This window comes from Castor canadensis, chromosome 15 (assembly GCF_047511655.1).
Source record: "Castor canadensis chromosome 15, mCasCan1.hap1v2, whole genome shotgun sequence".
Classification (NCBI taxonomy): Eukaryota; Metazoa; Chordata; class Mammalia; order Rodentia; family Castoridae; genus Castor; species Castor canadensis.
In genome coordinates this window covers 16,982,041-17,005,441 of record NC_133400.1, presented here as the reverse complement: position 1 = coordinate 17,005,441, position 23,401 = coordinate 16,982,041, and the positions used below count along the sequence as shown (strand labels likewise).

At 48.0% G+C, this 23,401-nt stretch overlaps 2 protein-coding genes across 4 annotated transcripts; one reads left to right on the top strand and one right to left on the bottom strand.

Moving 5' to 3' along the window:
* Nucleotides 1-4,919: 4,919 nt before the first annotated feature.
* Nucleotides 4,920-18,164, top strand: Vps4a (vacuolar protein sorting 4 homolog A). 3 transcript variants are annotated; one of them, XM_020175317.2, is made up of 12 exons: nt 4,921-5,127; nt 11,033-11,144; nt 11,248-11,395; nt 12,749-12,810; nt 12,919-13,038; nt 13,614-13,770; nt 14,464-14,612; nt 15,006-15,087; nt 15,284-15,503; nt 16,494-16,634; nt 17,397-17,526; nt 17,968-18,164. In XM_020175317.2, the coding sequence occupies exons 1-11, from the start codon at nt 5,107-5,109 to the stop codon at nt 17,496-17,498; spliced, it is 1,314 nt and encodes a 437-aa protein (XP_020030906.1). In that variant the 5' UTR covers nt 4,921-5,106; the 3' UTR covers nt 17,499-17,526; nt 17,968-18,164. The 3 variants fall into 3 exon arrangements, with proteins under 3 accessions (XP_020030907.1, XP_020030906.1, XP_020030905.1); XM_020175318.2 differs by having other exon boundaries at nt 4,920-5,127; nt 12,752-12,810; nt 17,397-18,164; XM_020175316.2 differs by having other exon boundaries at nt 4,922-5,127; nt 17,397-18,164.
* Nucleotides 18,165-21,674: 3,510 nt separating this feature from the next.
* On the bottom strand, nt 21,675-23,356 carry Pdf (peptide deformylase, mitochondrial). Its single transcript, XM_020175313.2, is given in 3 exon segments — nt 21,675-22,102; nt 22,769-22,939; nt 22,942-23,356. Coding segments are annotated over 3 exon segments (717 nt in total). The 5' UTR covers nt 23,330-23,356; the 3' UTR covers nt 21,675-21,944.
* Nucleotides 23,357-23,401: the final 45 nt, after the last annotated feature.

The window sequence follows — 23,401 nt, the reverse complement described above, 5'->3', positions numbered from 1 at the left end:
GCTCCCATGGTCACCCCCAGTACTGCACTGTTACCTGAAACAACTATTTCTGAAATAAATAATTGAGGCACTCCTCTCTCCATGTTCCTCCCGTGGCTACCCATGGACTTCAGTTTGCCTTTTCTCTGTGCTTCCTACTTTGCCCTGCTTTGATTCCATAGCCTGCCATTTCAATGCCACACTTGTTGAACTTAAGAATGCCTTTCCTTCTCTGTCTTTTCATAGAAACCATCTGGATCGTTCTTAATTGCGCCCAGACCTGAGTACTGGGGTAAAAAGTCCAAAGCAAACTGGCACCTCAGTATGTTATAATAATACTGGATTGTAGTTCCCAAGTTCCTGTCTTGGTAGTCAGTGATTGAAGTTAATAGTTAAAGCAAGCACAAAATGTATTGAAAGGATACCAAAGCACCCTAATGGGTGGGACTTAGTAAAAGAGCTAAGTCAAATAATGGCTGACACCTAGGACATGATATAGGGCACTAACTTGCTTAGGTCCAACTAGTCTACCTTGAAACTGCATTTGTGATTGGTTGGCACCTAGTCATCTTCTCATTAAACCCAACCACCTGTCTGTCCCTCTCCTTATTGAAGTGGACATTCCAGAAGGGTCTGGTCAGTGCATTCTGGCCTTGGAAGTTTGCCCAACTCATCCTGGCTTTGGGGCTCATTATTCACATTGTGCAGCTGTATCTTATTTTGGTAAGGGGTTTGTTATTTCCCTGAGAAGCCTGTTGTTTTCCATGCCTCTTTAGATGTCTGCTTTTAAAGTGTCTCTCTCACTTAAAATGGAGTCACGTCTGCCATTGCTCCCCTTACAATAGAAGTTGCCACTTGGACAGGAGGTGTGACTCAGCAGTACAGTGCCTGTTTTGCAAGTGTGAAGCACTGATTTCAAACCTTAGTCTTCCCTGCACCCCCCCAAAAAAACAAAGTTGCCACTTGCTACTATTCCCCCTCCACTCTGCTCACTTCTGGATCACATGACAAGATTTTAAAACTGTATCACTGACTGCTCATTGGTATAAAACTGTTGTCACTTTGATTTTTTTTTTCTTAATTGGCAGTACTGGAGTTTGAACTCAGAGCCTCACACTTGCCAGGCAGGTACTCTACCACTTGAGCCACTCTGCCAGGCCCATTTTGTGTTGGGTATTTTCTAAATAGGGTCTCCTGAACTATTTGCCCAGGCTGGCTTTGAACCACGATCCTCCTGCTCTTTCCTTCCTGAGTAGCATGAGGATTACAGGCATGAGCCACCAGCGCCTGGCTATCCCTTCCTCTTTAGCACATCTCCTGCTTTGAGACACTGCTGGCTGACTGACTTCCTGAGCTGCTTTTGCAGACTGGACTTCAACGCTCTGTGGGAGGCTCGTGCTTCACTTGGCTTCCATTCCCACCTGTGCCCAGGTGCAAATCTCCAGTCCTCACCTTTTCTCCAAGCCCCAGATGTGCACTTCCAACTGACACATGAGTTTTCATAGGGATATACCAAAGGCACTTCAAACTCACGATTTCCTCACTCCTGCCCCCAAACCTGTATTTGTCTAGTTGTCCCCATCTCAGTAGCACCAGCAGTCCAGTTGCTGAATACACCACATCCAATCCACTTCCAAGTTAATAGAATTTGTCTTCCAAAACTCTCCCTCTGCATGCTTTCCCTCCTCTCTTCTGTACTATGCCAATAGCCCTACACTGCTACAGTCACCTTACCATTTCCGTTTCTATACTAAGGCTAGAATCATCTAAAATGCAAAAAACAAAACTCAGCCAGGCACCGCTGGCTTTCGCCTGTAATCCTAGGTACTCAGGAGCAGAGATCAGGAGGACTGAAGTTCCAAGCCAGACCAGGCAAATGGTTTGCAAGATCCTGTCTTGAAAAAAAACCCTTCACAAAAAAGGACCTGTAGAGTAGCTCAAGGTGTAGATCCTGAGTTCAAATCCAAGTACCACAAAAAAAAAAAAAAAACGCTTTTTGAGACAGAGTTCCACCATATAGCCCAGACTGACCTGGAACTTGCTGCGTAGCCCAAGATCCTCATCCCTCAGCTTCCCCAGTGCTGGGATTATAGACTTGTACCACCACACCCAACTTGCAAAGCCATCTTAAAAAAGTAACTTCCCAAAAAACAAACAAATAAATAAATAAATAACTTCCCATTGTTCACAGGATAAAACTCAAAATCTACCACAGCCAAATGTCCTGGCTCCAGCCTTTAACAGGTCCTTACACGTCTTTTGCTGAAAAGCACCAACTCCTTACTTGGTCTTACGAATTAATTAAAAACAGGAGAAAAGCTTGACATCCCTGCCTCCACTTTGCATCTGTCTCCTTTGCCCTGAGCCATTCTCTCCTGCAGCCACCTTGGGTTCCAACTTTATCAGGAGAGACAGAGGAAACTACCCCTGCAAAAAGAAACAGCAGGACACACCACCCACGAGGCAACAGTGACTCGCTTATCCTGACCAATGATGACAGCAATAACAACTTGTCTGGAACCCCTCTGAGGACAAGGACTGAGATAATGATCCACACACTGGGACCAGGACTGTTTAACTATGCATACCTTTTGTCCCCTCCCCTGATTCCCTGAAGATGACTGAAGATGAAGTAAGTGAACTGTTGCCCATGCAGCATGGTTGCCAGTGCCACACAATAAACCTCCTTTCTCCGTCCTTCACCATGTCTCCTTATTTGGCATATAGGGGTGAGTGGCCAAACCTGACAGGTAGAATTCCAGGAGTTTAGGCCTGAGGCCTAAAACTCTGATTTCAAGTGAAACCCTGCTTCACCAACATCCATTCAACAGACTTAACTTTCTTTGGCCATCTGATTCTTCTTCCAGTCTCCTGGGGACCTTGAAAATTGTTTCATCAACCTGGAATTCGCTTTCCCTCATCTCTAAAAACTCCACTTAAACGGAATGTGGCAGTACACACCTATAATCCTAGCTGCTCAAGAGAATGAAGTAGGGGTGGTGGAGTGGCTCAAGTGGTAGAATACCTGCCTAGCAATGGTGAGTTCCTGAGTTCAAACCCCAGTGCTACAAGAAAAAGAGAGAGGAGGATGTGAAAGCATGGGTTCAAGGTCATGCTGGGCTACATAGCAAGACCCTGTCTCAAAAACACAAGCAAAAACCTCCATTTTGATGGGAGCATTCCCAAGCCCCTCTCTTGGGGAGGTAACTGTTAGAAGCTCACATAGCACAGGGTCCTTTCACACATGGGCCTCAACATGCTTATTATCTCCTGATGAACATTTTTCTCATATAGGCTCACCTAGAACTGTTATGATCATTGCTTTATTCCCAGAAATTACCACTGAGCCCAACACATAGTAGGTCCCTACTAAATACTGAAAAATCATGAACAACCAACCTACTGTGCTGAAGTTCACCTGTGTAAAGCCCCCAGGTACAGCGGTGCATATCTATAATTCCAGCACTCAGGAGGCTGAGGCAGGAGGATCATGAGTTTGAGGCCAGTCGAAAAACAAGAAAAAAAAGTCACTTTCAAGGCTGGGGTTGTAGCTCAGAGGTAGATAATGTCTGCCTAACTTGAGAGAGCCCCTGGATTCCATCAGCACCACAAAAGGAAAACAAAAACAAACAAACAAAATTATCACTTTCCTAAGAAGAAAAATAGAAGGGGTGAGAAAGGACAGATGAGGGAAAATGAGAAGCAGGAGCCAGGAATTCAGAAATAAACACTATTAAGCCAGCACTATTTTCTTTGCTTTAAGCTTCTCATTCCCTCATTAAGCTGCAACATTAAAAAAAAAAAAAAGAGGCAGCTCTTATCCTCTGACCTTGCCCACTTGTCCAAGTAATTAATATACTCTGGGAACTAAGCAGTAATATCTTAAAGAAAGACACTTATCCTAAGGAAAAAAATTTGATCACAGAAGTGTTTGCAAAGGAAAATACTTAAGGATGGACACCTGTCTTGAAAGGAGCATCTGATAAAATTTATCCTTTGTTTAAAGGGATGCTGAAGACATCTATGTCATAATGACCCAAATTTAAAAAACAGACTAACCTTGATATCTCTGGGCCCAAATGATAAAAGTGTTAACAGCAGAACTGATTAAATGTATACCAAGTGTCCACAGCAAAGATTCATCGTAAAGAGAATATAAGCCAACCCCCTAACTCACTTTTTCACTATAAATACCCATGATATTAGAGCACTCATTCATTCCCTAAATCTAGCGGGGTGGAGAGGGGCGGTGTTGGGGTACTGGATGCAGAACATGCCCATCCAAGTGCTGTCTGGGCTGTGTACTATCTTTTCTTTACTAAGAAACTTTCTTGGTCTCTACCTCGATATGTACTAAAAAGAAAGAAAATTTTTAAAAAATTAAAGAGAAAAAGTTTTTGGTGGTTCCAAGGTTTGAATTCAGGGCCTTGCCCTTGTGCCACTTGAGCCATACCCCCAAACCCCTACCAATTTTTTGTGACGTCTCAAACTTGGCACCCAAGCATCAGAGACTTCCTCCCTGGAGCCTCACTGGTTCTAGCAAAGAATTAATATTTAAAAACTATAAACCGTCTTTAGACAATTTAGTATAGTTTAGCATAGTAACAGTTACGAGGGGCCCACTGTGTATACTTCAGCTAGCTCATTTACTCTCCTAAAAGCCAGACAAGGCAGGTTCCGATTATCATACCCTACTACACATCAGGAAACCAAAGCTCTGGGGAGTTCAAGTTCACAGTGCTAGCACACCGCTCCACAGGCGCTGTTCTACTGAAGTGGGGTCCAGGACTTCCGGATTATGCCTGGCCCCGCCCCTCGTCCAGACCCGCCCTCTAGCCACGCCCATCGCCCCGCCCCTGTTCGTTCCGGAGTCCGGGCCGCAGTGGAAGCTGAGGCTGCAGTGCGGGCCGTGGCCGCCGGGGGGCAGCCGCGCGGCTTGGGCCCCACCGCTCTGGGCCGCGCTCCTCGCTCGCCCTCCGACTCGGCTCGGGCTGCGAGCGGCCGCCCTGCCCGCGCCCAGAGCCGTCCCACCGGGCTCCTCGCTCCAGACCCAGCACCTCGGCTCCCCAGGGCAGGTCCGAGGCCGCAAGCAGCGCCGCGGGGTGTGGGGCGGACCCAGGAGATGAAATGACAACGTCAACCCTCCAGGTACCTCGCTCGGCACGGCCCGGTTGCGGAGGCCGAAGGCGGTGCGACAGGGCCTGCTGACCGCGGAGCTGGAGAGCGGGCGGCCTCCTCGAAGCCCCGGCCTCGCGGCCTCCGCTCGGCCGCCGCGGCCCGCCTCCGCCGTTTCTTTTTTCGAACACTGGGGGCTGAGGGGCGTCTTCACCCCCGTGCGCCTGGCCCTCCCGGCTGGTCGAGCCCAGAGGCCGCTACATGGAGCCGGCGGCGAGCTCGGCCTTGCCCTCTGGTCGCCGGGAGCGCGACGCTCGCTCCCTCCACCTGCCGCGGGCCCTGGCAGTCCCCCAGCCCCCTGCGAACTCCCTCTTCGGGGCCAGCGATCCTTCATTCATTCCCCAGGTCGAGCGGGGTGGTGCTGGGGTGACCCACCTGGATGCTGGACCGACCCATCCAAGTCAGATAACAAACACGCTCAAGCCTCAGCCCGAGTTTGAATCCCGGCTCTGCTGCTCACCAGCATGTGACCTTGGGATAGGCATTTGATCTTGGAATCTCCGATTTCCTGCCTTTAAAATGGGGCTATACCCTAGGGGTAGGGTTGTTGTGACATGGCTCTAGATTGAATAATTCAGCGAAAGCTTTCTTAACGAAGGGGCGTTATGTCCAAAGTGCTCAGTATGCCACCGCTTGGGGGAGTCAGGTAAGACTTCATGGAACAAGGAGCATTTGGCTAGAGCGTCAGAGGATGGGTAGCATTCAGATGCCTGGGAATGGAAGACGGCTTCAGGTGGAGGAACAGGCATGGAACAAATTGGGGTTACTGGGCAGGAATTAGATGGAGTCCAAAGCCATAGCAGTGAGCTAATCAGCCTGCAGATCCCATCTGCCTGGACACAATGTGGCCTGTGAGCTAAAAATGTTTTTTAGATTTTAAAACAGCTTTATTAGCCAAGCGCTGGTGGCTCACGCCTGTAATACTAGCTAATCAGGAGGCAGAGATCAGGAGGTCCGAGGTTCGAAGCCATACCCGGGCATTCGTGAGACCTTATCTCAAAAACACCCATTATAGCTGGTGGAATGGCTCAAGCAGTAGAGCACCTGCCTAGCAAGTGTGAGGCTTTGAGTTCAAACCCCAGTACCACCAAAAACAAACAAACAAAAAACAAAAAAAACACCCATTATAAAAAAGAGCTGGTGGAGTGGAGTGGAGTGGATAAAGGTGTAGGCCCTGAGTTTAAACCTCAGTATCACACACACACACACACAAAAAACCCCAGCTATTTATTAAAAGGTAACACACACCACACAATCTATCCATTTAAAGTATACCATTCAGTGCTTTTAGAATAATCACAGAGTTGTGCAGTCACTTTTTTTTTTTTTTTTTTTTTTTGGCAGCTCTTGGGGTTTCAACTCAGAACCTCACGTTTGCTTGGCAGGCACTCTTACTGCTTGAGCCACTCTGCCAGCCCTTTTCTGTAGTGTGTTTTTTTGAGACAGGGTCTCACAAACTGTTTGCCTGGGCTAGCTCTGAACCTCGATCCTCCTGATCTCTGCCTCCTGAGTAGCTAGAATTACAGGTGTAAGCCACTGGTGCCCAGCTATTCTGGGCATTTTATTTAAGTGTAATCATACAATATGTGTGTTGTAGGCCTCAGGCCTAAGCTTCTGAGTTTCTTAGGTCAGGTCTGGCCACTCACCCCAACATGCCAAATACAAAAGAAGAGTAATGGTGAAGGGCAGAGAAAGGGAGTTTATTATACCACCCAGGCAGCCATGGGAAGTGGAAAGGTAGCAGTGCAACTCATCTTCAGCCATCTTCTCCAGACAGACACTTGGCTTTTGGTGTAAACAGGAGGAAGAATCTGGGGTGGGAGGTGAGTTATGCATAATTATTCAACAGTCCCAGTCATAAGTATGTTCTGGTGGCAGGTAACAGTCACAGGCGGTCTGGCAGGTCACTGTCTCAGAATTGGTCACATGAGGCCTTGTTGGAATAGTCAGTTGACACAGGTAGTCCCATCTTTCCTGGATTTCAAGCTGGCTGCAAAGTGACTGCAGGAGAGAATGGCTCAGGGCAGAAGACACAGATACAAATTAGACAGGGATGCCAAGCTTTTCTCCTGTTTTTAGTTAACTTGTGTGCCCAAGTGAGGAGTCAGTACTTCTCAGAAAAAGCAGCTTTTAAGAACATTTTCATCACCCCTAAAAGAAACCCCACATACCCTTCACCATCACTTCCCAACCCTCTGTCCCTCCTAGCCGTGGGCAACCACTAATCCACTTTGTATCTCTATAGGTTTGCCTATTTTGGGCATTTTTCTTGTCTTTTTTGGGGGATCAATACTGGGGTTTCAACTCAGGGCCTCATATTTGCTAGGCAGGCACTCTTACTGCTTCAGCCTCTGCCATCTGTCTCACTTTGTGACTGCGTTCTTTGACTTAATGTCATAGGTTTCTTTCTTTTTAGTGGAACTGGGTTTGAACTCAGGGCCTCATGCTTGCCAGGCAGGCACTCTACCACTTGAGCCACTTCACCAGCCCTGTTTTGTGTTGAGTATTTTTCATATAGATCTTACTATTTGCCTGGCTTGGCAATTCTCCTGATCTCTGCCTCCCAGCCAGCTAGGATTATAGGCACCTGGCTCAGGCTTATTTTCATAACGTGAAAATAATTTGAAATTCAGATTTTGGTGCCTATAAATAAAGTTTTATTAGAACACATCCCAGCTCATTCATTTACATTATTGTCTATGGCTGTTTTTGTGCTACAAAAGCAGAGTTCAGTAGTTGCTACAGCCATTGTAGGACTGGCAAAACCTAAAGTATTTTCTGTCTGATCCTTTACAGAAAAAGTTCGTCCCTCTTTATACATCTTTGTTACCTTTTTCTTTCATCCTCAAATTTTGCCATAGGTGTTACTAGAGATGTGGCAGGGCCGGCAGTTTTATTTGTCGCCTTACCCTTGTGTTATACAAAGCTGTTTCTCTCCATTGAAATTAAGGCCTCCTGCATGTGATCCAACCTGCCAGAAAAAATCTAATGTACTCTTAGGTGAATTAGTGTCTAGGAGGGAGCCCTGATTTCTAATTTTGTTGTAGAGAAAGTATAAGCTATAATAGGAAGGAACAAGGGTTTTTGCTGGTTGAGATAAGGATAGCTATACAGGGCATTGACTCGCATTGATTTCCTGTGCATGTGTGTTACCTTCTAGGTTAGTTCTTTTTGATCTAACCTTTTCTCTAGTTCCTGGTCCCCTTTTCCTATTGGCCTCAGTTGCTTTTCAGGTATCTGCTTTAGCTTCTCTGCGTTAAGGGCAACAAATGCTAGCTAATTTTTTAGGTGTCTTACCTATCCTCACCCCTCCCTTGTGTGCTCTCGCTTTTATCATGTGCTCAAAGTACAATCCCATTGTTGTGTTTGCCCTTGATCTAATGTCCACATATGAGGGAGAACATACGATTTTTGGTCTTTTGGGTCAGGCTAACCTCACTCAGAATGATGTTCTCCAATCCCATCCATTTACCAGCGAATGATAACATTTCGTTCTTCTTCATGGCTGCATAAAATTCCATTGTGTATAGATACCACATTTTCTTAATCCATTCGTCAGTGGTGGGGCATCTTGGCTGTTTCCATAACTTGGCTATTGTGAATAGTGCTGCAATAAACATGGGTGTGCAGGTGCCTCTGGAGTAACCTGTGTCACAGTCTTTTGGGTATATCCCCAAGAGTGGTATTGCTGGATCAAATGGTAGATCAATGTCTAGCTTTTTAAGTAGCCTCCAAATTTTTTTCCAGAGTGGTTGTACTAGTTTACATTCCTACCAGCAGTGTAAGAGGGTTCCTTTTTCCCTGCATCCTCGCCAACACCTGTTGTTGGTGGTGTTGCTAATGATGGCTATTCTAACGGGTGAGGTGGAATCTTAGTGTGGTTTTAATTTGCATTTCCTTTATTGCTAGAGATGGTGAGCATTTTTTCCTGTGTTTTTTGGCCATTTGAATTTCTTCTTTTGAGAAAGTTCTGTTTAGTTCACTTGCCCATTTCTTTTTTGGTTCACTAGTTTTGGGAGAATTTAGTTTTTTAAGTTCCCTATATATTCTGGTTATCAGTCCTTTGTCTGATGTGTAGCTGGCAAATATTTTCTCCCACTCTGTGGGTGTTCTCTTCAGTTTAGAGACCATTTCTTTTGATGAACAGAAGCTTTTTAGCTTTATGAGGTCCCATTTATCTATGCTATCTCTTAGTTGCTGTGCTGCTGGGGTTTCATTGAGAAAGTTCTTACCTATACCTACTAACTCCAGAGTATTTCCTACTCTTTCCTGTATTCTTTTTTTTTATTGTTATTCATATGTGCGTACAATGCTTGGGTCATTTCTCCCCCCTTCCCCCACCGCCTCCTTTACCCCCCCGCCCCCTTTCTCTTCCCCCACCCCCTCAATACCTGGCAGAAACTATTTTGCCATTGTCTCTAATTTTGTTGAAGAAAGAGTATAAGCAATAATAGGAAGGACCAAGGGTTTTTGCTAATTGAGATAAGGATAGCTATACAGGAAGTTGACTCGCATTGATTTCCTGTGCATGTGTGTTACCTTCTAAGTTAATTCTTCTCGAACTAACCTTTTCTCTAGTTCCTGGTCCCCTTTTCCTATTGGCCTCAGTTGCTTTAAAGTATTTGTTTTAGTTTCTCTGCGTTGAGGGCAACAAATGCTAGCTAATTTTTTAGGTGTCTTACCTATCCTCACACCTCCGTTGTGTGCTCTCGCTTTATCATGTGATCAAAGTCCTGATGAGTTTCTTTAACATCAGCCTCTCCTGCCTCAACCCAGCCTAGCAGTATGTTGAGCTCTCTGTGCCTTTCTTTCAGAGACGTCTTACTGACAATATAGGCTTAACAAATGCCCTGGCTCTGCCAAGAGTTGGTCAGGAAGTTATTGTTTGCTGTGGCTGGAACTGGGTCTGTGATGGGATCTGCTTGCCAAGGCCTCTAGGACTGCACCAGATAGAGAATTGCAACCAGGCATAGCAGGTTGGGGAAGATGCAGTTTCTAAAACTATCTGCAGGGCTTATGAGCCTCCCAAATATATCATTTACTCCCACAGGCCTCTTAGAAGGTCCAGGGGACAGTCCCCCAACTGGCCATACATATTGGGCTCTGGAGTCAGCAAGCACTTTCCTTCCTGGAGCTACTGGAACTTGGAGTCATGTGGCTAAACCTCCCCTCCAAGCAAGGGGTGAAGTGTATGTAGGCAATTTAAGAAAACTATCTTCCTTTTGAGCTTAGTGTGGTGTGTTGGGCCTTTAAATTGTTGACTTTAACATTTTCTTTTTGGTGGCACTGGGATTTGAACTCAGGGCCTCGTACTTGCTAGACAGGCATTCTACTACTTGAGCCACTCCACCAGCCCAAGTTGTTGCCTTTAGGACCATCTCTCAGGTGGAAACTCTTGGGTCCATGAAGGACTTTCCTAGCGGTCCAGCCCTTCTTGGCCCTGAGGGCAAGTGCAGTCTCTGGCCTCCTTGCTAAGCCAGCACAGCAATCAATTGCTTCTGGTGTTTCCCCTCAGCAGACTCTCAGCTCAGTCAGTTCTCTTTCCCTTGGGGCAGTGAAGGAGAAAGACCTGTGGACTTGCCCTTGGAGCCCCAGATTTTAGGTCAGTCTCCACTTACTGAGCTATGGAGTGGGCCGGGAGAAAAGGTTGCTTTCAACTATGTGAACTCTCTGTAAAGGAGGATGGCTGTCTTTTAAAGCTTCCTTTTAAGCCCCTTTTAGCTGATGTCAGAAAAGTAGAGCAACATAATGGCCTGCAACCAGTAAATGCACAGGCCTGGCACCAACTCTCATCATAGCTCCTCCTGCTGCTTGTGACCCCCCCAAAAGCTTTCTGGATCTCCTGGGAAGCACTGAGCTCTTTGCCTTGCCATTCCAGAAAGCCATTGATCTGGTGACAAAAGCCACAGAAGAGGATAAAGCCAAGAACTACGAGGAGGCGCTGCGGCTCTACCAGCATGCTGTGGAGTATTTCCTCCACGCTATCAAGTGTGAGTTGCACTTGGGGTCCTCCCAAGCTGCAGAGCCCCAAGAGAGGAGGGAAGGTGGGCACATGGGGCTCATATGGGCCACTCTCTGGTTCCCCTTTTGCAGATGAAGCACACAGCGACAAGGCCAAGGAGAGCATTCGAGCCAAGTGTGTGCAGTACCTAGACCGTGCAGAGAAACTGAAAGATTACTTACGAAACAAAGAGAAGCATGGCAAGAAGCCAGTCAAAGAGAATCAGAGTGAGGGCAAGGGGTGAGTCTGCTGGAGCATATGGCGAGGGGACTGGAACCGTTATGCGTGGGTCTGCCCCATGTGTCACTGTCATCGTTGATGCCAATGCTGTCTTGGGCTCCCATGGCCCCTCCCTGCGGAGATCTTCTCATAACAGTAATGCCAACGCATTTCACAGAAACGGTGGCTTCTTGGATCTGGACAGAAAAGCTGTGGTTACAAGCCTTAGATTCTACAGCCTAACTCTTGGGGTGGAATCTTGGCTCTGCCATGTGACCTTGACCCCATTTCTCCAGTCTCATTGTCTCAGCAGGGAAAGTTGACAGAACTGTGTCTCTATTATTGCTGTAAGGGCAGATGACAGGATGTAGGTAGAGCCTTAGAATTAGAAGCCAGCTTGCACGCAGAAAGTGCTCGATGAGTACAAGCTGCTATTGTCATAAAGGAGCATCTTCTTCACCTTACATGTGAGGTAGCAGACTCAGCGAGGCAAGAGACTAGACAAGGTCACAGAGATAAGACATGATGTATTACATAACCCCCATCCAGGGCCTGTATTTCTGATCTCACAGTCAAGGGTCTTTCCACACCTCTGACCTTAGGTCTGGAGTTTGTCCACCATGGCAATGCCACTCAGCTAAACATAAATGCCAGGAACATCCTGGAAGCCAGGGAAGGTTCTGAGGGTCCAGAGGTCATGGGGCTAGGAGAGAGGTGGATGTGTGTGAGATGCTCTCCTGGACAGAGAGTATGCACTCTTGGTCTGATTCCCTAGTACAAGAGATAGAAGCCAAGGGTCTTCAGGAGTGATAAGAGAGTTCTGCAGATGCAAATAAATGATGTCTGCGTAGCAGCTAGCTCTTGGGATGAAAGCACGGTCCCCTGTTCTTCCTTTAAATTGATTTATTTATTTATTTTGTGGTATTGGGGATTGAACCCAGAGCCTCAAGCATGCTAGGCAAACACAAAACCACTGAGCTACATCCCCAGCTTCTCCTTTAAATTAAAATTTTACCTTTGTTTTTTTGGAGCTGCTTCAGAGTCACATCCACATGCTGTTTCCAAGTCTGTGTGAACGGTTCCTGACACCTATGTTCACTTATGGCTGCTCTTTAAGTCCAGCCAGAGCGCATTTCCCTCAGAAGCCCTATCTTTATTCCCTCATGAAGGAACAAGGATGGGTTGTGGGTTATGAGAGTTTCCCAGAGGAGACTGAGACCCTGAGGTCTCAAGGTTCCTGCTTACCAGTCCCTCACTGGTGCTGAGCTGGGAGCATTCCTTACCTACTGTGCTGGGGGCAGAGCTGGCCCCACTCAGAGTCTCCTTGCTCCTGGGCTGGAGGGCCAGCTTGTGATTTTATGTCTCCTTTCCTAGCAGTGATAGTGACAGTGAAGGAGATAATCCAGAGAAAAAGAAATTGCAAGAGCAACTGATGGGTAAGAAGCCCAAGGCCCCGTGGCATTGGGAGGACAGGTGACATGGGCCTCTGTTGGGTTGGCTCATGCTCACGGGTCAGGTTCTGGGTCAGCCTCCCTCTCTTGCAGGTGCTGTTGTGATGGAGAAACCCAACATACGGTGGAATGACGTAGCTGGGCTGGAGGGGGCCAAAGAGGCCCTTAAAGAAGCTGTCATTTTGCCAATTAAATTCCCACACTTGTTCACAGGTGAGAGTTGACATAAAAATATCAGGTTTCTGAGGGAGCCATCTTGGGGTTCTGCCTCTGAAGCGTCCCAGAACAGATGTTCTCATGGCCTCAGTATCCTCAGCCAGCAGAGGGACGACCTCAGCCTTCCCATGTCTCTGTCAGGAGAGGCCCCAGGGTCTGGTCACCACAATCATCTACTCAGCTTATTTACAGTACTGGGAATTGAACCCAGGGCCTTGTGCAGATGCTAGGCAAGCACTCTACTTCTGAGCTACACCCCCCAGCCTTTACTTTTTGGCTTCTTGCTAGCATCAAAATTACTTCTGTGATTAGAACTTTGAGTAGGCCATCGTATTGTTGGGCAGCATCAGGAACCAGCTAGCCAGTGTCACTTAGCAGGGACATGGGGGTCATAAATAAAGGCAAAGTTTGAGCTCCCCACAGGCATTTAGTTCCCTTCACTCCTTTGCTCTTAGAACCAATTGTTTTATAGAACTTTATTCTTCCTACTGAATTTAAAGAGACTAAAGACCTACTTCTCTTCATTCCCTTTCCCCAGGCAGGAAGCTTACTTCAGTTGTTCTTTATTGCAGGCAAGCGTACCCCTTGGCGAGGGATACTGCTCTTTGGACCTCCTGGCACAGGGAAATCCTACCTGGCCAAAGCCGTGGCAACAGAGGCCAACAACTCCACCTTCTTCTCTGTGTCCTCCTCAGATCTGATGTCTAAGTGGTTGGGGGAGAGTGAGAAGTAAGTCAGCCAGCACACCATGCACTGTTGGCAGCCCTGGAAGCTGCTGGTGGTCCAGCTTTCCTGACCCTTGGAGTCACCTTCCAGAGGAGCACCTGTTTGATATTCAGGAAGAGTAGCCAGGAGAGCAAGATCTTGCTAGCTTCTCAGTTGGGACACTGTCCTACACACCAGTGAAACTGGAAGGGAGCTTGGGAGAAATAAAGTACTCAAGGAGGGAAGAGAAAATCAGATTTGGGTATGCCTATAATCCCAGCACTGGGGAGGCTGAAGCAGGATTGTGAATTGGTGGCCAGTGTGGGCTACATAATAAGATGCTGTCTCAAAAACAAAAAGGAATGGGAAAGGAACAAACCATAACTGCCTATCAGTTGATCGCCCTGTTGGGGCATTTTATACAGCTAGCTGATTCCCCATGCCGGCTCCTGTTTTGCAGATGATGACACCAAGGCTCAGAGGAAAGGAAATGATTTGTCCTAAGTCCAGAGCTAATGAATGGGGTACCCAGGCTTTGAGGCTGATGCCAAGGCATGTGCTTCCTCTTGGAACACTGCCACCAAAGGACTTGTCAGCACCATTTTCCCCGTCACCACCTTTCAGCCTTCCTATGGGAAAAGCAAGAGAAGTGGTAGCTGGGCCCCTGGGTGGCATGTTTGGGAGCATCCAGGTTCTGACCCTTTCTCACTCTCCCAGGCTAGTCAAGAACCTGTTTGAGCTGGCCAGACAGCACAAGCCCTCCATCATCTTCATCGACGAGGTGGATTCCCTCTGCGGGTCCCGAAATGAAAATGAGAGCGAAGCTGCCCGAAGGATCAAAACGGAGTTTTTAGTCCAGATGCAAGGTGTGTGCCATTGGCAGGTCCCCCCTTAGTTGTCTTTACCTGAAAGCCAACCCAGGGTTTCATTAGTTAGCTGTGGCTGGACTCAGTTGTCCTTGGCAGAGAGGAGGAACACGTCTCCTCCAGCCTTTCATGGGTTTTCATCACAGAGATATTCCTGAGGCCTTTGCCATGTATCCATTCTGTCCCTCCTAGGACAGGCATCACTGTAGATCTCTTGACCCTGGCAAAGCCAGACCAGGACATGATTTAGTTTCAATTGGGACCCTGTCAGTGGTAGCACAGGGATGGCTTCTGGTGACGACTCAACAAAGCCCTGGAAGCCCATACTATAGGTTTTGACTAACCCTTGCCAGTGCCCTCAGAGTTGGCATCTGTGTCTCCCTTTCTCCACAGGAGTAGGAAATAACAATGATGGGACTCTCGTACTTGGTGCCACAAACATACCCTGGGTTTTGGATTCGGCCATTAGAAGGAGGTAGGTCTTCCTCTAACCAAGTGACCTGTGTCTGGCAGCCCTTGGGATACAACCTGACCCCATTTCTCTGGAATCCTCCTGGGTTTGCTGGTTGAGCAAAGCCCTTAGAGAAGTCAAGTTCAAGCCTAGACCAAGCTCTTATTTCCATCTCCATGCCCCTACTTCCATTAACATCATTCTGTGATTGGCGCTCTAGGTTTGAAAAACGTATTTACATCCCATTGCCAGAGGAAGCTGCACGTGCCCAGATGTTCCGGTTGCATCTGGGGAGCACACCTCACAACCTCACGGATGCCAACATCCATGAACTGGCCAGGAAGACAGAAGGCTACTCGGGCGCAGACATCAGCATCATCGTGCGGGACTCCCTCATGCAGCCCGTCAGAAAAGTACAGTCAGCCACACACTTCAAGAAGGTGAGTGGCCAGAAATTGCTTAGACAGCATCACCAGAATAGAGGGATCCATTTTCTTTGCCAGCTCCCTGGCTGCTCAGAGATTCATGGTCTCCTGGAGAACAAGGGCAGGTGCCAGTATACCCATGGCTTCAAAGGTGGGCGGTACCTACCCACTTTCTCTCCAGTTCTTGCTTGAGTGTGATACCAGAGGATGGTTCATCACTCACAGCTCTGTAGCCTCCTCAGCCAACACTGTCTAAATGTTCGAAAAGTGTCAGATGTCAAGTTCCCAGTTGCAAGGATTCATCCACTCATTTAGTAGATTGCTGTGTGTCTTCCTGTGTCTGGCACTGTCCTAGGTGCTGGGGAGACATTCGTAACCATGGCAGACAAAAACTCTCCAGAAGCTTTCCCTCGAGTAGGGGAGACAATGGCTCAAGTAGTAGAGTGCCTGCCTACCAAGCATGAGGCCCTGAGTTCAAACCCCAATACCACAAAAAAAAAAAAAATGCCAGTTCCATAGAGAGTGGTGAGGGGAGCTGGAACAGAGCATAGGAGAGGCTTAAGGGGTGGGCAAGTTGCCCTGTTAAAGGACAAGCCATAGGAGTTACAGGCGGTAGTATGGGCAAGGAACGTCGGCATACGTAGCAGGTATTTTGCCAGTACAGCAGAATTCAGTGGGGAAAACATTTTTGTTATGACTCTGTTCATGGTTCATGAGACTTTTTGGCCTTAGTGAGGAAAGGGAGGCACCCTTTCCTTAATTTGGGGCTACAAATTAAGAATCTGGAGAGCAGCAGCTGGAAGGTAAAATTGTCACTAAGCCTCTTTAATCAGATTTCAAGCCACTTAGGCCACCTAGTCAGAGTTTGAAAAGTGCCTGTCCCTCCTCTAACTCTGCCCTAGAAAGCCTACCATTCCCTCCTCTTCAGGACATCCTTAGAAATGCTAACCCCAATGCTAACAGCAGCCATGCCAGCCTATCTGTCTAACTTCTGCTTGGTTTCAGGTCTGTGGCCCTTCTCGTACCAACCCTAGTGTTGTGATCGATGACCTTCTGACCCCATGCTCACCAGGAGACCCTGGGGCTATAGAGATGACTTGGATGGATGTTCCCGGGGACAAACTCTTAGAGCCTGTGGTTTGCATGGTAAGTGACCAGTTGGAAGAAAGAACCACACACGACCCAGAAAATTGGGGGATCTGGGTCTAAGAATGAAAATGAGCTTCTCAGCTGCAAATGTAACACTGTGGCAAATCACTTACCTAACATGTGCAAGGCCCTTGGTTTAATTCCTAGCATCACAAAAAAAACAAAACAAAAAACTGCTCTTCTGTGTTTTGGGCTATCATGGCCCTCCAAAACAGATTGGCCTTTGTGGCTGTGGGTAGCTGAGACTCCTGCCATGATTCAGTGGGGGCTCAAGACAGAGGTAATAGTGGCATTAGCACTTTATATTCTTTGGTAGGAAGATAATGTGACTGTCATTCTAGGGGTTTGGCTTATTTTGTCCAGAAGGAACCAGTAAAAGTTTGTCAGGGTACATGCAGTGCCTGTGCCCCGTGCAGAGGCAAAGGCATCCTCTTGCTAGAATAGTCTGGATGTCTCCTAGTCTTGCTGGTTGCAGTGTCTGTGCTGTTCTGACAGGTGTTGCCCTGTTGCTGTGCAACTAAGGGAGCTACTGATTGGAGTTACAAGACCACAAAGCATTGATTCTTTGAGTTGGGAGAAAGGCCTGCCTTGGGAGAGAAGACAATCCCTGGCAGATTGAAGTGGAGCAACTATAGGGAGGTTTACACTGGGGGTGACCTTGGAGGCGGGCTTCTTTCCACCCTGGACAGCACAGCTGTCAAGGAGAGATGAAGGATCTAGAGCCTGGCTCTTCTCAGCAGTATGTACTTGTCTTTGCAGTCGGACATGCTGCGGTCTTTGGCCACCACTCGGCCCACAGTGAATGCAGATGACCTCCTCAAAGTGAAGAAATTCTCAGAGGACTTTGGACAGGAGAGTTAAACGCTTCTTCACATGGGTGATGATGAAGGTGGGAGGTTGATTGGGGCAAATCCACAGCACTCCCTATGTCTGGCCAGACAGGGCTCCAGGGCAAATCCTGAAGTCACTGCAGCATCCCCTGTGCTGTATGGCTGCCAGCAGGGGAGCAAGAAGGAAGGGCCTCTGCAGCCACCAAGGCACTCTGCCACGCCTTCAGCACATGGTGGATACTGGTTCTTCCTGCTTCTCTCTCCTGGATGCTCACCAACTCCTTCCCCTGCCCTCTGTGTCTTTTTTTTTTTTAAACCTTTTTTGTTCCTCCAAATTAATGCTGCTTTGATTTGTCTTGTTTATAAATAAAGATAAAATCACCTGGAAGCGTCAAGGAGTGGGAGCCACGAGGCCTCAGCCCCCTGCTCCTTTTCTCCCCAACTTGGCTCCTTGTGAAAAGACTGATGGAGAGTAAGAAAAGCCATTCCCACCCTCCTAGGTTTGCATCCAGGGCCCCAGGTCTTCCATGCAGGAGATGGCTTCTGTGAGCATAAGGCTGTTTCAGTCAGGAGGGACAGCAACCAGGCGGGTCTTCACAGCTGCCTTTTGTTCTGCTGAGTGTGAGAACACGGAACCCAGCCTCTGTCCTGGGTCCCTGGCCTGAAGATGGTCTAATAAATCCTTTTCCCTTCTTGAGTCACCAGACTGATCTCATCTTTGACTCTTGTTTTGGGCTCTTTGAAGGCCACTCTTACTTCCAGTAAGACCTTCTGGTTTGCTCTCTCTTAAGCAGAGCAGGAAGTAGAAATGTTCACCACCTGCCACAACTCTCAGGCCTGCTCTCCAGTCAGGTGGCAAAGCCCCCTGCCCTAAGACTCTGAAGTTTGGCTGTGGTATTTAAGGCACCTGGACAGCTCTTTCTGTTGTCCAGTGTCCTGATTAGAGACTGCAAACTAGGAGGCCTGTGGGCCAGACATGCCCTATAGCTACTTGGTTTGGCCTGCTGTCAGCACTTAAAAATCAAGAGTTGATATGAAAATTCAGATTTCTGGCTTCCAAAGATTATGCTGCGCCTGCATTGCCATGAGAAAGCCTATCAATTGCTACTGAGCAGGAGCAGCCCTGTTCAGAAGGGGTCCTCCATCCATTTGTGTTACCTGTGAGGCGGCCACTAGCATTGGTGCCTCCTGATAGCCCTGGAAATGCTGTGTGACAGAGCATCCACAGTAGAGGCTATCCTACTTGTACACATAAAAGGCCTGGCATAGGAAATAAAAGATTATAGTCTGTGAAGGAGGTGTTCTAGCCTTTCTTCCTCTTGAACCAGTATTCTGTATTTTATTTTACTGGTGCTAGGGATTAAACTCAGGCCTTTGCACCTGCTAAGCACCACTCTACCAGTGAACTATATGCCTAACCTCAATTCTTGTATCTTTATTTTTGCTGTACTGGGGTTTGAACTCAGAGCCTCATGATTTCTGGGCAGGCACTCTACCACTTAAGCCACACCCCAGCCAATTCTTTTATCTCTAAAACATGAATGGGCCAGAACTGATTCCATGGTCACCTTTTTGATCATACTGGTCTTGCACTGTGTTTTCTTTACTCTGGTTAGGAGTGATTGCTGACTCGAACATTTGATCAACAGCTTAAAGGACGGGGTCCAAGGCTATTCTCCAATGCTGGTGGGTTAGGCACCTCCAACCACACTCCACCCCCATTACCTGTGGCATTCATGGACGTGACATCCGGAGGACACTTCTATAGTAACTGTGATTAGGATCTTCGTCGTTTGGGAGTGATCACATGATCTTCTTGTATGTGCCTCAATATCAGTTAAGTCTAAATTCTGGAATATAAATCAGGATATGAAACTGCCTCATATATAGAACTTCACTTCAGCTAGTTGAGTGTTTTTTAAATTTTACTTCCAGTTACCTTGAGTCAGAAGGTCCTTGCTTCTTTTTTCACCTGCTTCCTCATTTTCACTGCTTAAACACTTGGTCAGCCACAGGTGTAAGAAGCTTCAGGGCTGTTATGGCTCATCCTCATGGCTCTAGTTAAGTGTGTCCACAGACACCTGCCTTTCCATTTGTCTTTCTCCATGATCAGCAACAGAAACTACTACTGATGCTGAACTCACCTGGGACTGAAGCCAAGGCCCAATGCCTTGAGCTGTCAGCACATGACCCGACATCAGCTCTGTTAAACATGCAGTGTGTGTAGAGGAATTTCCTCCCTTAATTAGGTTCACTGAAAGTCACTTCTCTACTATGGGATTCTGGTCTAAACTTCTGCCTATGTTGGCTTTCACCACGCAGCTGATTTCTAAAACTTTCAATTAGTTCAAGATGCTGATTTGTGGGTTGGCACAGTGGTTCAAGTGATAGAGGGCCTGCCTAGCAAGTGCCAGGCTGAGTTAAAACTCCAGTACCACTAACAAAGATGCTGATTTGTCTGTGAGGTATTTGTGACTGATACCTACCTTGGGTAGAAGAGATTTTATTAGAAATGTAAGGATTTGTTGTTACTGGTCAATATCACAAAGTAAACCTTTGAAGACTATAAAGATGTGCCTGTGGCTCATGCCTGTAATCATACATGATACTCAGAGGCAGAGAGCCAAGAGGATCATGGTTTGAAGCCAGCCCAGGCAACTAGTTCATGAGACACTATCTTAAAAATACCCAACACACACACACACACACACACACACACACACACACACACACACAGGTCTGGCGGAGGGAGTGACTCAAGTGGTAGAGTGCCTAGCAAACATGAGGTCCTGAGTTCAAGCTCCAGTACTGCCAAAAAAGAAAGAAAAAAAAAAGCACCAGAAAGTTCAGATACCATTCCTGGGGCTTGTGACTACTATCCATGTGAGAGGAGGCTCACTAAATTCTAACTTTCATAAAGACCCATGTTTTCAGTGTAAACGAGAGTTTTCTACAAACATCCCCAATGGCTAAGTCTCTAAACTTGGGGCAGTGCTTGGTCATGATTCCAAAGTTTGACTGCACCTATAGCCTGCTCTGCTTGGCCTCACAGCCTCCCAGAGAAGGCCATAGAGAAGAGTGGTAGGTGTAAACAAACACTGTTTAAAACTTTCTTGAGGGACACACCTGTGGTCCTAGCCCTCAGGAGGCTGAGACTCAAGGTTTGTGAGTTTAAGGATAGCCTGGGCTACAAAGTAAGACCTGGTCTCTCAAAACACCAATACAAATTTTAAAAACACATTCTATAAACAACTTAACTGTACTTCCTATCAATTGTGTACTTTGATTTAGAGGATTTTTTTTGTAAGAATACCTGCTTCAGCCAGTGCTGGTGGCTCATGCCTGTTGTAATCCTAGCTATGTGGAAGGCTGAGATTAGGAGGCTTTCAGTTTGAGGCCAGCCCAGGCAAAAAGTTCACGAGGCTCCATCTCCAAAATAATTAGAGCAAAAAGGACTGGAGGTGTGGCTCAAGCAGTAGAGTGCCTGCTTTCCAAGCTCAAAGCCCTGAGTTCAAACCTCAGTTCCACAAAAATTAAAGCCAAAAGGGCTGATGGAGTGGCTCAAATGGTAGAGTGCCTGCCTAGCAAGCACAAGGCCCTGAGTTGAAACCCTAGTACCCAAAAAAAAAAAAAAAAAAAAAAAAAACCTCTCAAACCTCAACATAAAAATGAAATAAACCACTTCTGGAGATCTATCACCTCTTGATAAATCTCTAATAGCTTGATGTTAATTTGTTTTTAGGGACCAGCAAGCACCAGTTCTGCTTTGTTTTTGTCCTAATTGTGATAGGAAGAGACTCACTACCCCCATCAGTTATCATCTCTGCCCCCAGACCTGCTTCAAGACTTCCCCTCAAATGAGCCAAACACAGCTGCCTAAGAAATAGCCCAAATCTTCCCTAAGTCTGTTAAACATGGCAGCTACAAGGTGGAGACCTACTGTATCTAGTCTGTTTAAATATGTCATTACACACTTCCTGGACTTGGGACTATTTTGTCCTGTATTTCACTTCCACCAGCAATTGATGTCCAAAGTGAACCAAGGATTCTGAAGGTCAGACACACACAAGCCTTTTGTGAAAAGAACTCAGGAAAGACTGGCCAACCACAGCCCTACCTGAATTTTTAAAACCAGCTTTCAGATGTTTGGGGACTGCATTATTATCATATCTTGGCTTTGGAGGTAGATCATGCAAGTCTCATGAAATCATTTCTCTTGAGAATAGTTATTTACTTGTCCCACTTCTCTCCATATAAAATTGTCAGAAAATATCTTTCAGTGAGTGTGCATTCCTCAAGCTAGTAGCAGTACTCTATCCAAAGCTGGCTATGAAGCAAACATTTCTACCATCATCCTCCAACTCCACCCAGCACATGTTGCTGAGCCAGTTCCAAGTTGAAGCCAAGTAAGATGTGCCCAGCTTAAGCTGGTGTCTGCATCTTGTTTTTCCAGATCCTCAGCCCCAGCACAAATGGTTTAGTCATTAACCTCCATCCAGTGGACGTTTGTAAATGTCCTGCTGTCCATTTTGTCAATAAACAGGCAGCCCTGCAAGTGGTCCATCTCATGCTGGATGATTCGGGCTGTCCACCCACTGGCCGGCCATACCACCTGCTCTCCTTTGGGGTCCAGCCCTGCAAAGGAAGTGACAGGTTGGCTGAGATGGGGATGTGCTGAATGCTTCAGGCTCAACCTTATGCCCTTGTTCTCTTGCCCTGGCCTATTTAATAAATATCAGAAAAGAATATAGACAGCAGCTCCTATCTCTCCTAGAAAAGATGCCTCAACTGTGCCATTGCCAAGTATTCAGCCTGGTTCCCAACTCTCCTGATTCGGTTGTTGGGCTCACTATGGGTCAGGATGAGAAATTCCCTTGCTAAGGTGCTTTCCTTCTGAACACTGCTCTCACTTCTCAAGGGTTAGGTGCGATCAAAGGTATTCCAGCCCGGTACAGCAAAAATGGACACTATTGACCTTCTGACCCTCTTTGGAGCAATCGGACTGCTCAGAGGAATACTCATCCCAGCCCCAGCAGAAAACCACATGCCACAAGACATCTGTGGTAGGACGGATGTAGAATGGCTTGAGCCCTGGGTTGGGCAAAATTGGGTACCACAGCGAATGAGAGAGAGGGCACCTCCCACACCGCCCTCCACGGCCCACCTCCCACCAGTCTGTCACCGACTACGGCTTCGCTCCAGCGGGCGGCAGGCTCCGCAGAGCCACCACCCACTTGTCTACGCTGTCCTGGAGTTCGGTGGGCTCCGGGCCGCGGCCTCCCCAGCCCACACCGTCCGCACCTGAGATCTGCACGGCCTGGAAGCGGGGCACGCAGGCCAGGAAGCCGGCGACGCTCTCGCAGCCCTCGGGGAAGGTGATGAGGCGGCTGTCCAGCACGCGCAGGCTGGGGTTCACGAGCACGCGCAGCGGGAAGGGCTCCATTTGGCGGAGCTCGCGCAGGCGCGGCGCGCAAAGAGCGCCTCGGGGAACTCGAAGGCCAGCACCTGCAGCGGGACCCCCAGCTGCGGCGCGCTCAGGCCCACGCAGCGCCGGCGCCGCATCACCTGCACGAGCCGCTGCACCAGCCGTTGCAGCTCGGGCCCCGCCAGCTGCGCGGGCTCCACCGGGCCCGCCACGGTCCGCAGCGCTGGGTCCCCAACCTGGCACACGTGCAGGTACGGTGGCTGCGGCGCTCCCCGCAGCAGGCGCCGCGCGTACCGCCAGTAGGAACGCCGGCGCGCGGGACCCTCAAGGCCGTCGGTGGCCGCCGAGGAGCTGCAGGCCCGCGCCTGCTCCCGGCCCATTGGGGCCCGCGGCCGCCCGAGCCGCAGCAGCAGCAGCCCGCCCAACAGCCAGCCCATGGCGCGCGCCCGCAGCAACAGGCGCCGCTGCCGCTTCCTCCCGGCGGTCGGCCGAGCGCCAGGGACGCCGGG

Excerpts from the sequence above, each read along its gene's own strand:
- Vps4a (XM_020175317.2), top strand. The coding sequence starts at position 5,107 with ATGACAACGTCAACCCTCCAG. Across the intron at positions 12,811-12,918 it reads ATTGCAAGAGCAACTGATGG|GTGCTGTTGTGATGGAGAAA; the intron begins GTAAGAAGCCCA and ends CCTCTCTTGCAG. Across the intron at positions 15,088-15,283 it reads GATTCGGCCATTAGAAGGAG|GTTTGAAAAACGTATTTACA; the intron begins GTAGGTCTTCCT and ends TTGGCGCTCTAG.